General features: G+C 50.6%; 1 protein-coding gene across 2 annotated transcripts in view; it reads right to left on the bottom strand.

Annotated features, from left to right (window-relative positions):
• LOC144158899 (uncharacterized) overlaps positions 1 to 15,528 on the bottom strand; it is a 78,280-nt gene that overhangs the window by 14,173 nt on the left and 48,579 nt on the right. For both annotated transcript variants that reach the window (XM_077690081.1, XM_077690082.1), the window contains exons 10-12: positions 12,154 to 12,370; positions 11,249 to 11,435; positions 8,147 to 8,269 (exon numbers count right to left, since the gene is read on the bottom strand). In XM_077690081.1, the coding sequence (XP_077546207.1) occupies positions 8,147 to 8,269; positions 11,249 to 11,435; positions 12,154 to 12,370 (527 nt within the window). The remainder of the gene's footprint in view (positions 1 to 8,146; positions 8,270 to 11,248; positions 11,436 to 12,153; positions 12,371 to 15,528) is intronic.

The raw sequence follows: 15,528 nt of genomic DNA, 5'->3' as shown, positions 1-15,528 counted from the left end.
GGCGGAGCCAAGGCTCGGGTGAGAGCACGCGCCGAACGCAGGTGGGAAGAATCAAGGACAGGTGGAGAGGAGGCGGCAAATTAGAGAGCGCTTTTTCAATGGATGTTTCGGAGGCGCGCGGGTGCGTTTTGCGGTCGTTTGTATAATGTTCAAAAAACGGTTAAATTCGCGCGCTTTTCGGAAGAACAAGCCACCCGCCGCCGGGAACCGCAGCGACAGTTCCCGCGCGAACGAGAATCGATCTGCTGGTTTTGAGATGATCTGTAAAGCTGATCCTTGCCGTTAAGGGACGTCAGGCAGCTTCGCTGTTAACGTCAGCGTTCGCCACGTTGGGTCATCGAAGCTGGGGATAATATTCTAGAGAGCTTGCCCACTACCGCCACACTCGTTTCCACTACCCCTCTCCCACCCGTCGCCATAGGTCGGCAAAACAGAAAGAGCTCACTCAAACTCAATCACATTTTTTTTTTATTTACGCTGTACTCAATCAAACTCAGACTCAAAAAGTTCGTCTGGTCACAAAATCACTCGTACTCACTCATCAAATACTCATTTGTAATCGTACTCACTTGTACTCAAACTCATTTGTCCTCACGAGTATTCGTACTCAATCTGTACTCATGAGTACTGAATCTGTACTCATGAGTATACTCACTTGTACTCAAACTCAATTGTCCTCACGAGTATTCGTACTGAGTCTGTACTCATGAGTACTGAATCTGCACTCATGAGTACTCACTCTGTACTCATGAGTACTACTGCTCATGAGTACTACTCATGAGTAATACTCATTCTGCACTCGCGAGTACTACTCATTCTGCACTCGCGAGTACTACTCATTCTGCACTCACGAGTACTACTCATTCTGCACTCATGAGTGCTCTCATTCTGCACTCATGAGTACTCAATCAGTACTCATGAGTACTCAGTTTGTATTACTCACGAATAATCAACTTATCTGCACTGTTAGCTAGGTCGTAGCTCGAATGAAAGTAAGTAGAAAAAATAAATTGTTAATTGATTAGAAAAACACAGGTTACATATAAATCAGGACAGAGGCAGGAAACGTCTGACATGGTGCACTGTCGTTGGGCGACTTACTGTGCGAAGGCAAGTACACTGTACATGTGAGAAAGCGAAACGGGACGTAAGCACTCGCGTTGCGCCTGGCGTCTCGTCTTGTTCTCAGGCCGGGTCGGGCTCGGGGGAGCTCGGGGCTTGTCGGTGCGGCCTAGGCCGTAAACTGCGTTTTTCTGCGTGTCTTCGGGTGGCAGCTTTTGTCGTCCGTTTTCGTTTCCGGGCGCGCTGATACGTATCCTAATCCTGCTCTGAATCCGAAATGCGCCTGCCCCCAGGCACAATGAAGCGTTCGCGTAGATTGACTTCCGTTCGTATCCAGATCACTGTCCGCTTGTTCACAGATGCTCGATGCTGGCGTTTGTTTTTTGTTGTTCCAGATACTAGAAACTTCGTTAAGAGGGTGTTCGTCTCGTTGAGTTTCGGTGAATTTCAAATCTACTTGATTTTCATTGTGTGTGTGCCGTGGGATTCACTTCGTCAGACCTGAACTTGACAGTGTTTACGGCGTTGCGTTGATTGCGCCGCTTCCATCGGCGATTGTGTTCGTGTAGCTCGTCGCGTGCTTGATGCATGTGGGGGCGTAGACGTCTGGTTTGTCCGGTGGCGAGCTGCGCTGTGTAGGGACGGCATAGTTCGGCGCGTTGAGGACGTTGCTTGAATTGGCGCGTGCGTTGCGTATGGTGCGGGAGCCGTTTGGCTTTTCGTTTAGTGTGCGGTAGCGGAGCGTTTTCGTAGGGTGACATGGCTGATCGGTCAAAGTCGTTGCGGCTCCGTGCTCGCAGTCGCCGTGGTTGTTTCGGAAGTGAAACGGTTGTGGTGGGGAAGCGGGCGTAGTTCGTGCCGTCCGTTCGGTCCCACATTCCTCGGCGTCGCAAGCGTGGCTTCATCGTCAGGGCATTCGATGCTTCGTCTGGATCGGGTTCATTCGTTGCCGTTCTTACCGTGTCCGTGTCGTCGCTCAAGACCTCGTCTTTTGCCCGTTGTTTCGAGAATGCTATAATCGCTATGTCTCCCATACAAGCAGGATCCGTTTATCGCGAGTCCGCTTGCTCGCGGTTGCGTCCTCTTGTACGAAATGGTGTTTGTCTTGTGAGTCTCGATCGGAGCGCGGGTGTCGGTGATCTTGTTAATTCTGGCTCGGACATGCCGCATGCGCTGGCCGTGTCGTTGCTCGTTGACGGACCTACTTGCACGAGTGTCATGTCGTTCGTCCGCTGGACTCGGGCGGGAGCCGCGGGTGTCGGAGAGCTCGTACTTTCCGGTAGGGTTGAACCGCGTGCGCTGGGTCTTTTGTTGCTTGTGGCCAGGTGATTTCTGCGGTTGTAACATTCGCTGGCCAAGTCAGGATAGCACCTGCAGTGGGAGCGGAGGATGTCGCGAACAGCAGTTTCCTCCGTGTGTGCTGCGGCTTGGTGGCGTTCCGTGCGTTGTGCATTTCGTTCTCCGTGGTCAGCTCCACTGGTTCAAGTTGGATGTCGTTCGTCACTTCTGGTGCGTTTCGTGCGCTGTGCGTCTCGTTTTATCTAGGAAACTCCCCTATAATTGGGGTGCGGTCGTTCGCCACGTATGGTGCATTTCGGGCGCCGTGCGTCTTGCTCGCTTGTCGTGGCCATATCTACCAATCCGGATGCGATGTTGTTGGTTGCGTGGACCCGCGCCGGGAGTGCACGTGCGGAAAATGTACGTACCGGCTCCGTTGCGTTCCCTGCTCTCAGCGTTCCGTTCGTGTACGTCTGTTGCGGAAGAGCGGGTGCCAGGAACGTGGTGCCTTCTGGCTCGTGCGCCCTGCGTACGTTGCGCGTCTCGTTGCTCGTTGCTGGAATGATCAGCGCGTGGGCGATGTAGCTCGTGGGCGATGTAGCAGAGCAACGTGTGTTCGTAATCTCGCCAGAAATGCACTGACCTTCGATGCGTCTCCGTAATCGTGGCGATTACCTGGGAAAGGTCCGGTGAGCACGCAATCACAATTTTGCATGCGTCGTCTCGTTCATGTGCGTGCGTCGTGCATTCTGCCTGTGCTCAGATCTCGTGCAGTCCAGGCACGGTGGAAAACGGGCGGCCGACTATCGCCAGTTGTCTCAGAAAACTTTCTCGTTCATCACGCAGCCTTCTGCTCTCAAACAGCGCCGCTTGCAGGGTCCTCTGCCGTTTGTTGTCGGAGGCAGCCTGAAGTAGCGTTGGCACATTCGTTCGTTTGGAGAAATGGCGACGTTCTTCCTTGTCCTCTTGAAGACGCAAGATGATGTCGTCCCTACGGCCAGAGCAGGGTAGACCTTGTAATCGTAGTGCGCTCACGAACTGCTGTTTCTTCGTAGAGCATAGGACGTAGCGTTCCGTTGAAGTCAGCACTGTGTCGACCACCGCTGGCGTGGAGTGCGTCGGTGCCCCATGTCTGCGTGCTGCACTCTCGTAGTCGTGGTGCGGTCCGTCCAGGTGGTTCGTCCGTTCGTCCTCCCGTGGCCTTAAATCATGATCCTGTCGACTGCAACATCTTAGCTAGGTCGTGGCTCGAATGAAAGGCTAAACAGAAAAAAATAAAATGTCTAACTAATTAGAAATACTGAGATTACATATACATCAGGACAGAGGAGCCCGAGAAGAAAACGTCTTACACGGTGCATTGTCATAGGGCTTCCCACTGCGCGAAGGCACGTACACGGGAGAGAGCGAAACGGGACGTACGCACTCGCGTTCTGAATCGGGGGCTGAATCGCGGCTGAATCGCGGGGCAGTTGGCCAGTTCTAGAGAGGGCGCATTATGTACATGAAGCTACTTAACGGCGACCCCAGTAGCTCCCATGTGTACAGCGGGGCGTGATATTAAGTTGCAATAATGAATTATCTTTATGACGGACACAGGCAGACAGACTGACAGGCCAACACTGTCGCGCTCAAGTGGCCAAAGAAAGACTATCGTCTTTAAAATCATCTGGAAAGAGACGCTGCCGCCGCTGTTCCGAATTCTGCGAATATTGCGCAACCGTACCCCTCGCAACCGCCGCCAGCCCGCAAATTAAGAGATAAACAGAAAGGCGAAAACCGGCTAGCGCGCGAAAAGCCAAAGAGTGAGGTCCCGCCGCGAAAAAAGGGACAGGACGGGCGCTACGCGTCGTTGTGTCTATTTCCGTTAACAGCTAGGCCAAAACCCACACAGGTCTGATCTTACTAATTTTTCTATTCGTGTGTGTGCGGTTACCCAGAGCACCCATTTGCTGCAAATTTGCTGCACCTGGTGACGCGCCGACGGTGGGCCCGATTCGCGCCTCGGTCAGCCAGCCCGCGGCAGACGTGCTGCAACTGGCGGCACACGGCGCCGCCGAGCCTACTCTCCTTTTCCCATCGAGACGGCCGCACCAAATCATGCTTGGGACGACCGGCCCGCAAAAGACACACAGCGACGAGTAGACTCTGGAGACGGCGCCGCTGAGTCGCCTCCCCTTTCCCATTCGTGGCTCGGCTGACGCAATCACTTCGCCTGCATTCGCCGGATTCAAACTGCGGCCAGTGATAGTCCTGATTGGAAAGATTCGAACTGCACGCGGCTGCGGCGGAACCCCGGGGGTATAAAACCAGCTCTGAAGCAGCGGCTGTGCGGCGGCATTTCATCGGAGGCACTGAGTTGAGAAGTGCCTTTGTGCGAGCCATGTAACGCTCTTGCTACCTTTGTATATATTGTATATGAATGCAGCTTAAAATCACCGTCGGCTCGACAACTTCATCGCTCTCCTCTGCGCCGCGTCGATGGCGGACTGAGCAGGGCAACGTCGCAACATCTATGCATCTGTATTGTTAACCTGTGGCTTTTGTATCTATGTTGTACAACGCGCCCCTTACGTAACACCCCTCTGTGGGGTCTTTAAGGAAATAAAGTGAAGTGAATCGAACAGTGGTGACTGAGCTAGAATGGCCCAGTTCCAACAGTGTGTGTGTGTGTGTGTTCGGGGGGGGGGGGGGGGGGGCGTGGAGAGGGTATCGGTCGCAGTCGAGGGCCGCAGGGCACCCAGTTGGTGCCGGTACAGCAGCGTAGAACTGCTCTGCCGTGCTTTGTGTACTCGAGAACAAAGTTTGTAGACGCGTTTTTCGGAGGCGTGATAGCTTGCACTGACGTCACTGTATTGCCGTGTTGGTGGGTTGGTTGCACAGTGGAAATCTGCAGCTCTTATCTCGAGCAACGCGGATGAAGCTGACAGCGATCAATCAAAAAGTGCGGTCACGTCGTACTATGTGCAATCTACATGTTTTACGAGACGTTCCAAGATGCGAGCTTAAGCGAGCTTAAGCGGCGTCTGGCGGTGGCGTCCATCAATTCGAAACAATTCCTTCTCGAGGCCTCTCACAGTGCGAGCTTAAACTCGGCGGTATAGTTGCAAGCGAGGGGTGGTCGCCCCGCCTGTAAACAGTAGTGAAGGTAGGGGAATAACAACCACCGAAATTCGCCATCATCGTCAGCGCCCTCATTACACAGTGGCATAAACGAGAAGCGGCGAATCGGGTTGCCACTCGAAAGTAAAGCCATTCGAAAGCAAAACGCTCCTCCAGCGGCAAGATGACAGAGCTCTTCGACGAAATATGCGAGGCTAAACAAGGCGCCGCACGCGTTGAACTGGATATTATGATGTCCGATTCACAACTCACAAACATGCTTAGGTGTACTCGGATATTTTATTTCCATTACTGAGGCAAATTCCACCACCGCGCCTGCACGCCGTAGTGCACGGTGGGGCACTTGTAAATGGCACTACACGAGACCACATTACTAGCGAACCTGAGCAAAATGTTTCAAAACGGGAGCCTAATAAAATCATATGGGCGCACGTACATCAGCCAAACTGCCGCTTGAATACGCACAGCGAACGTTACAAACCACGCAGTCGGTTTGACGCGAGTTACGTAAATTAACTGCGACAGTTGAAATGAGCGGTTCGGCTCACGAAACGACTACACAGCGTGACATGCGTCTACGGAAACTTCTGAAGACCGAAAAAGAGGGACTTCAGTACGCCTAGTTCGTGCGTTGTTAGCAGCCTCCACCGCCTCTCCCCTAAAACAATTGGAAGGGAGCAACCGCAATGAAGCCGCCACGCGTTCACAGGCCGCGGCAACAAAAATAACTGCGGCAGTCAACAAGTCCCATCAGAGAAGAGCAACTGCGGCCGCGTTTCCCGCCGGGCCCTCACCCCCTCCTTTTTCCCTCTTCACCGTGACCCCTTTGCGAGCGACCGCCGAAAAACGCTTACAGCGCCAAACAGGGACCGGGAAAGGAGGAAGGTGCAGTTTTCGTTGCCTAATTTTACCATCCTTGACAGTTAAGCTGCACAGTGACACCGCTAAATGTTTGCGACTCGTACACGCGCGTCCGGACTCGAGCTCGTGATAAAACTTGTTTGCCCCACTGTACTCAGGAGTGCATATACTCATGAATACACAGTACTCATGATTACACAGTATTCATGAGTATTGTACTCATGAGTGCTGTGTACTCATGAGTACTGTATACTCATGAGTACTGTGTACTCATGAGTACTGTATACTCATGAGCACTGTGTACTCATGAGTACTGTGTATTCATGAGTACTGTGTACTCATGAGTACTGTATACTCATGAGTACTGTGTACTCATGAGTACTGTATACTCATGAGTACTGTGTACTCATGAGTACTGTGTACTCATGAGTACTCATACTCATTAGTACTCAAACTCTTGAGTACTCATACTCATGAATACTGTACTCATGAGTACTCATACTCATGAGTAGTGTACTCATGAGTACTGTACTCACGAGTAGTGGACTTACCCCTGTACTCACTCGTCATCGTACTCACTGTTTTTTTCTGGGTGTGTGATCACTCATCATCGTACTCACTCGTGAGTTTGAGTACAAATGAGTACAAATGAGTGTACTCACGAGTGAGTACGCCGACCTATGCCCGTCGCTCACTTCAGCGGAGGCCCGGACGTGGCGCCGGCTACAGACTGGCACATACTTCAACTGTACCATACTGTCGCACATCTCCCCTACCACATTCTCCTACTTCTGCCATTCCTGCAACCTCCCCGCCACAACAGCCCATCTTGTATGGTTCTGCCCGCACCATCCCGATCCCCTCCCTTCCCCATCCCCTGAGCGGTGGGAACGTGCACTGACCAGCCTGCACACGGAGGACCAGCAACGCCTAATCAACCGGGCCACCCGGGTTGCGGAAGCGCGCGGCTTCCTGAACTGAGGGCGCCACCCAACTTCTTTTTTTTTTTTGGCTCAATAAAACATTTTGCCTCCTCCTCCTTCTCCTCCTCCTCCTCATTGCGGAAGCGGTGGAAAGGTGGTTTTACTACTTCGGTTCACGCAAGTTCGGACAGGCAGGAACGTCACAACGGCGAGACTTCTACGGTAAGGGATAAGCTTTAAGGTTTGTAAAAACGCAACTTCCGGCTTGTCTGAGTTTAATTATGATGTTCAAATAGTGTGTCAGGGCCTCTTTGAATGCGACCTTGGACACGAAGTTACAATATAGCCTTAGAGGCACAATCACATTGTCACAAGCTGTCTCTACCACCTACATGCACCTCAAATCATTTCTATCGTCTGTATAAGCGCAAGGCCGAAAAAGACTCAAGACTTTTAAGTGCGATGCACTTCTTAAGCGACCCTGAACCTGCGTCCACCGGCGATGTCCGCATAGCATACCCACGTGGGGGATTGGCCGGGAATCTCCTCGTCTTCCTTGGCAACGGGGGGAGATGGGCGCGCGCTGACTTGCCGCTGACATGGCACATACCCACGTGGGGGATTGGCCAGGAATCGGGCGTGAGAAGGGCTAATGCACCCGCTTAAAGGAGTACTGACACGAAATTTCAAAGCTGAGATCCGCTCTAGCAATCAAGTACAACGACAACACAAATAGGTGTCTGTGAATAAATGCATCTTTCTTTCTTTGTAGTTGTGTGTGTGTGTGTGTGATCTCTCTTTCGCGAACATTACCGAACCGCGCAAATTCAACTCGTGCATTCGCACTTTCACATTCTTCCCCTCGGGGAAATGCGGGGAATTTTTTGCAGAATACTCACGGCTGTCGTCCCAAAAGGCACACGTGTATTTTTCACCATTGTAGCTTGGGTAGGAGTATACTAAAGGTTCGGTGAGGTTTTCGATCTTTGTGTCGCCTATCTTGGCGGACAGCACAACTTGCCCTACATTGGGAGAAAAAAGTTCGTGAACATGCCCCACTCTGTGGACCCCTTTTTACACATCTAATAACATAGTCGGTAAAATAAATCTGTAAATGTACCAAAAAATTTCGCCATCTCCACGAAGTGAATGATGATGAGAGGGGCGAAGCTCCAATGCTTATCGGTAAAAGCGTGAAACATTCGCCCGCACATCATTTGAAGGCTCGACACGTTGTTGTAGGGGTGTTTTTACGTACACTTATATACATGGTGTTTGTTATTTACATATCGATTCAATTATATAGGGACCGGGCGGCCGTTGTATGGCACCACCGTCGCTTCAGCGAACAGCGCCGCCCGTGGCGAACCGCTCGTCAGTGGAATGCCGGTGGCGGTCAGCGCAGCGTAACTGTGCATGGCTTTCTGTCGTTTTTCTGCAGTGCGGCTTGCAAAGCGTTCGTAACCCCACGTGCATTTTGCAGATCGGTAAATCTTGAGCGTGGATGTGGCGTTTACGAGGCATGCCATGTGTGTAATTTAGGCCCGTACTCAGTATTTACAAATAGCAGACGACGCTCAATGCGCCATGTTGGAAGTCAAGCTGGAAGTGAAAGTTCGTTGCTTCATGCAATTTTTTGATGCCTGCATGCCGTTTTTTCGCGTATCGAGGAGTATACTGCAGCTAAATGCTCCCACAAAGCCGGTGTGTGCAACCGATCTAGGAATGCTGCTGCGCTGGACTTGGGCAGTTGATGACGAAACGGCGTCGACGTCATGCACAAGCGGAAGACAAAGTTGGGGGGTGTCTTCTAAGATTTACTTCGAAACAGAAATTATGATGGACGACGCTTCCGTAACTTCATTACCTACGGCTGAAACGTGTTTAATTTCACAGAAATTCTGTTACTACAGTGATCGGGAATCGTTGATAGAATAAATACCGCATGATAGTAGAACGTTATTGCTTGTCGTGGAGAAGCATTGCTTTACAAGAATTGCAATGGTTGCTGGCTAGTCGGTAAATGGTTTTTTCAAAAACCAATTCCTGCGTGGCTGAAGGACGCAAGACAGGAAGGTGCCCGAAACCTGTACTCAGCTTCACAACTGAATGCTGCGGTCGGTTTACAAGCTGCCACCTACGCTTGAAAAATCATGCACACCTTCGTCTAACGACGATGAGGGTTGATTGCAAAGCTCTATCGTATGGGTTTTTTTGGTTGCCTTCTGGATTTAAACTTTGACTACTTGAGCGTCGAATTCGATCAGCACGCAGTTTGCTCTTTTGATCGCAGCGTCTTCGACTTTGGCCATTTCTCATTCGATTTCGCAGGAAGAAAGCTTTGCGTTCAACCATCATAATCATTAGACGGAGGGCTAGATGATTTTGCTGTTTAATTTTGAACTTCCATGCCCCCCTCTCCAAATCTAAACTTTGTCCAGCGTGTCGGAAATGTGTTTGTGCTGGAGGACTCGGGCTGATGCACCCATATTTGAGGCAACTAATCGCGCGTTTTTGGTGTCTTCACCAGGCATTACACGATTTTTTAGGTATACTCTGTAAAGAATACCTAAGCATTAAAAAACACCGGCTGATGTTAACGCTGCCACATTTTGTAACTATCGGTGCCAGCCTTTATTCTACGCAGGTGGTAAAACGGGAAGGGGAGGAGGGAAGGTGGATGGTTTGTAGCTTGGGCTGTTGAGTTGGTGAATAACTTTGGCTCTTGATAAAATGACCACCACAAATGTGGGATTTCCACTTCGGCTTTCAGGCTCTCATACTGTCACACTGTCGCTCACCAAAACCGAAGGCACAAAGCTCACGATGACAGAAAGTGTAAACTACCGCAACATTTCTACGGCTACACGGTAATCCATCTCGTATGCAGGTGCCTTTCTATTTAAAGCACACGTATCGAGGTATCCCAGCGCTAAGGCTGGCGTGGAAACCGTAGTCATTGAAACCAGTGAAGATAATTTAAAGTGGTAGAAGTGAATAATAATATTGCTAATAGCTTTATTCCTACTCAGATCGCGCGGAGCCAGTCGCAGAGCGCTGCAAAAAGCGCTCGTGTCAATGTAGCCCATTCCCAACCTTGCAAGCATCCAATAAGTTTGCGTAGCCGTTAGTGCATTTAAGAAGAAAATAATACTACTAATAGTAGTTTTATTCGTACTCAGAACGGGTGTAGTAAAGCGCAAATCGCTGCAAAAAGCGCTCATGCCATTGCAGCCGATACCCAACTTTAGAAGTGTCCGACAAGTTTACGTAGTCATTGCTGCATCTAAGAACCCAACACATCTGTCTAGACTTTGTTTCACCGCACATATACGCTCACAACACCACCAAAACATTCAAAGCACCGAAGCAAACACGACAAAAACAACGGGAGGCTATGTAGTCCAATGCACCGGCTTGACGAGGGGAGCGCCGAGTGGTGGCGCCACCCGTCCAGCTGCCCGGTCCCTATACACTTATATGCACACAAGATGCAATCATTTACATATCGATGAAATTATATACAAGGATTACATTACTGATTACAAAGCTGTGGGAAGCGCTTTCCTTTGAAGATTATAATTTTGTGGTCGGTGAAGTACGTGGCGAGAGGATCTTAGATGAGAGGTTGTATTTAGAAGTTGGAGAAGGCAATGTCGATACAGGTCCCTCTCATGTTGGTGGGACGCTTGTGGTGTTTCGAGCTGCACCAGAGACCGCAGGTGACGAACGACAACCTCTTCTTTTTCCTCTTATGCTTGTTGGGTAGCAGCGAACGCGTTGAACGTTTTGACCTCTTCGGCCAATCTTTGGTTAACCAATCCCTAGGGGGTTCCTGCCACGATCATCATTAATGTGCCGTGCCGTATACAGCAGCGACGAGGGACGGGACAGGGCCCGAGCAAGAGGAGTTTCGCCCCTAAAATGTCTTCCTCTGGTATGAATTTGCTATCTCTACAACGTTGTATTGTTAGTCAGCATTTTTGTGCCTGGTCACTTACCCGCGCTCACTAGAGAGCCTCGGCTGTGTTGCGCTGGCCGGAAGAATTTGTCGTTGCGGTAGGACACGAACGCTATGCGCGGGCCTTTCTCCACTTCGTGAATGGGACGGAAGGGCTCTCCCAAAGCCAGAAGAGAGTTGTTAATCGCAAGTGAGAGTGCCTCGAACGGAATGGTGATCACAATGTTCTATAAAGAAAAAAAACACAGTAAATATTTGTCGTTAGGTACACAATTCAGAACGCAAAAACAATATCAAGCTTTTTCCAGCAACAGCCAATCCCAACCCTTCCTTAGAGAAGTGGGAGGGCCTGATGACCAGCTCCCGTCACGCTCACTAAATCTTTCTAGTCACCCGCCCCAGGGCTGCAGCCTAGGCCCAAGGGTATCTGAACTGCTTTGAACCCACTCCACCGAGTAACGCCTCAACCAACACCGTTTCCTCTATTAAACGTTCATTGTCTCTTTTTCTCTCTCTGGCAACAGCGCCTCAATTTATTGTTATTTAGCGTATAGGAACCATTGCAGAAACAAGTGCCCATTTTTTGCTCCTTTACACGGATCGCGTTGTCAATATGTAATGACGACATCATTGCTAAACTTCACTTGATACTGATAATGCCTAAAACATTGAGATTACGTTGCAAAAAGTCATAAAAAATGTTTAAAACGCTAAAAAACCGTGGGAAAGATTTGTCACGCAGAATGAGCGCGCGTATTTTTCTGCAGTAAAGTCCCGCCTTCTTTCTCTACCTTTTCTTCCTACTTTTAGATGCGCTTTGACTGAACCATGCAAAAGTTGCAATTATATTTTTTGTCCCTTCAGTTCGCCTTCTAACAATGACGCTAAGAAGCCATGCCACTCTTATCCTCGCATTCCCATTCATCCCATCCATCCTCCACTCACATCCCCATCTTCCTGCTCGTCGCCGTCGCCGGAGAAGTCCTCGTGCAGGTAGTGGTCTCCGTTTGATCGCAGCGAAAAGCTCAGGAAGTCCTGGCCTTGGGCGAGGAGCTTGGGAGACCAGGCCACCGCCTTCACCACCAGGTTTTCGTTCTCGATGATAAGTGCGCCGGATCCCAGCACAACTTCCGCGGCGAACCTTTCCACCACGGACACCAGCCTACGCAAGGGGCGAGTTGTTTAAAATGGAGACACTGAATGGTGACCGTGAACGAGTGTTAACTTGCTTTAAGGCACCACTCACTCGTTACTCCGGACGTTTGATTGATTGATTGTAGGGTATAACGCGCCGACGCAACGCAGGCGATGAGGCGTGCCGTAGTAGAGTGCTCCCGATTAATTTTGACCACCTGGGGATCTTTAACATGCGCCGAAATCTCGTACACACGGGCGTCTTTGCTTTTCGCCGCCATCAGAAAAGCGACCGCCGCGGCCAGTAATCGAACCCGCGTCCTCGTGCTCAGCAGCACCACACCTTAGCCACTCTGCCACCGCGGCGGGTTGTTACTCCGGGCGCGTCGGAGGCACTTTACAGAAGGTGATCAAAGGTAATACACTTTTTTTTCAATGTAAGCGGTTATTTGAGCAACATTTAAAGAAAGATGATTTGGCCCATTTTTCATCTCATTGCAAAAAATGCACGGCGTGTGAGCCGATGTTTCTCCAGGCAAACATTCCACGCAGATGCCGGGATCAAACAGCCCGTGAGCATTTGGAGGCTTATCACATAAAGGAAAAAGCCTGTGGTGTGTCAGCGAAACGTCTATCGTTCTTTACACTCGTGACATAAGATGACTTGACACCGCATCATCCGCATCATCCGAAGTGGTCTAGGGAAGTACTGCTCACAGCTCTTCTGCTCTTATTGTTTTTCTTTTCCTATATATATATATATATATATGAAAGAAAGAAAGTCCTCTTCCTGAAACGTCAGTAAACTTATTTCTATTTTCTACGTCTTTCTCGTGTGTCTCTGTCTCTACTGACATTATTTTTCGCGCTCTGTGTGAGTTTTTATCTTTCCAAACTATATATATATATATATATATATATATATATATATATATATATATATATATATATATATATATATACACATATATATATATATATATATATATATATACACATATATATATATATATATATATATATATATATATAGTTGTACGTCATAGAAATAAAACCAGTTGGTATTAGCGCCTGTCCCGTCCTCTTTCTTGCGTCCGTCTATTATTTGGCGCTTCAACCATGTCGCAATACTCCCACCAACTCACCGAGCAGCAATTTCTCTGTAAGCATAGACATTTAGGTAGCAACTACGCATACGTGACAAGAAAACTGTTAGGAATGTTGTGAGGCGCTGGTCCTCTACCTGGAGGACAACGACCTCTATCCCGACACCATGATTGGTTTCCGAAGACACCTGTGCACGCAGGATGCTATGATCCAGCTGAAGCACCTAATCGTTGACAGGGACTCCCGGGACTCGAGGGCCATAATGGGTCTCGATCTGCAGGGAGCTTTCGACAACGTCAATCACTCGGCGATTCTAAGTCAAGTATCGAAGCTGAACATGGGAGAGAGAACCCATGCGTACATCAGAAGCTTCCTGACGGGTCGGACGGCAGAGATCACCGCGGGTGACATTGCAACGAATGTCAAAGAGGTCGGGAGCCGAGGCACCCCGCAAGGGTCGGTGATCTCGCCGCTCCTATTCAATCTAGTTATGATCGAAGTCGCCAACAGACTCGCAGAGGTGGAGAACGTCGGTCACACTATATATGCTGACGATATCACCCTGTGGGTCGAGGGCGGCAGTGATGCTCGAGTGGAAGAGGCCCTGCAGCAAGCGGTGAGAGTAGTCGAGGACAGCCTGGAGGGCACAGGCCTGAAATGCTCACCGACCAAGTCCGAGCTGTTGTTGTACAGACCCAAGGAAGGCACGCGCGCCGAGAGAAGGGAACGAGAAGAAATCGTGGTCTACACCAAAGACGGCTCAGTGATCCCCAGGGTATCAGACATCCGCATCCTGGGCATGCTCCTCAACGAACGCGGAAACAACGGAATTACGGTGGCACGGGTCGTCGGCAAGGCGGCCAATGCCATCAGACTAATCAAGAGAGTGTCAAACAAAAAGAGGGGGCTACGCGAGGAGAACCTCACAAGACTCGTGCACTCTTTCGTAATGAGCCACATCACGTACGTGGCCGCCTTCCACAGGTGGAAGAATGGCGAGAAGAATAAATTGGAAGGGACCATCCGAAAGGCATACAAGGCGGCCATCGGGGTACCCGAGTCTACAAGCACCGGGAGACTGCTCAGCCTAGGCATCCACAACACCCTAGATGAAGTGATTGAAGCTCAGAGAACGGCGCAGCTGGAGAGACTGGCAACAACTAAGACTGGAAGGAGAATCCTCGAGCGGCTGGGGCTTCGATACCACGAGCAACAGGGAGTCAAGATGCCGATCCCGGACGAGGTCAGGGGCATGATCCGGGTGGATGCGATTCCATGTAACGTGCACCCCGACTACAACGAGGGCAGACGAAAAGCGAGGGCCAAGGCACTGACGGAACTACACGCCGGAGACGCGGGTGCCCGCTACGTAGACGCAGCCGAGTACGAGAACGGAAGCGGTTTCGCCGTAACCGTGGTCGACGCCGAAGGCAACGTCAGGGCGGCGGCCAGTACGAAAAGCGACAAACCAGAAGAAGCTGAGGAAATGGCCGTAGCACTGGCCCTTAAAGACCTAGGGTGCACCACTGTTCTCAGCGACTCAAGGCAAGCGGTCAGGAACTTCGCACGAGGAAGGGTCTCCCGAGCTGCGGAGAAAATTCTGAGAGGGGCGCCAACAATCGTGGAAAAGAAGAAAATCAAGTGGTTCCCGGCACACGCAGGAGAGGTGTCGGTCGTCAGTGCGAACCACAACGAAACCGCACACGCCTGGGCGCGCGAACTAACAGGCCGCGCCGGGCCAAGCGGGGAACGCCCGTGGCACAGCACGTGAGACAGAATGACGGGATACAAGGAAATAACCCAGGCTTATCGACTCGCGAGACGAACGCTCCCACTGCCCTACAAAGGGCTGAGCAGAGAACAAGCAGTCGTGTACAGGCAGCTCCAGACAAGAACGATCATGAGCCCGTCCCTAATGCACAAGATGTTCCCGGAGACGCACCCAGACGATACGTGCAGGGTGTGTCGTAAAGCCACCGCGACCCTCGAGCACATTGTCTGGGACTGTCTCAACTTCCCGGAAGAATCCACGACAGGAAGACTGCCACCCGCCTTTGAGGAGGCGAAGCGATCCGATGA

The sequence above is a fragment of the Haemaphysalis longicornis genome, unplaced genomic scaffold (assembly GCF_048455015.1).
Source record: "Haemaphysalis longicornis isolate Haplotype H1 unplaced genomic scaffold, Haemaphysalis longicornis Haplotype H1 scaffold_10, whole genome shotgun sequence".
NCBI classification, from domain to species: Eukaryota; Metazoa; Arthropoda; class Arachnida; order Ixodida; family Ixodidae; genus Haemaphysalis; species Haemaphysalis longicornis.
The sequence above is the reverse complement of the archived record's forward strand: the minus strand, read 5'-3'. Positions and strand labels throughout refer to the sequence as shown.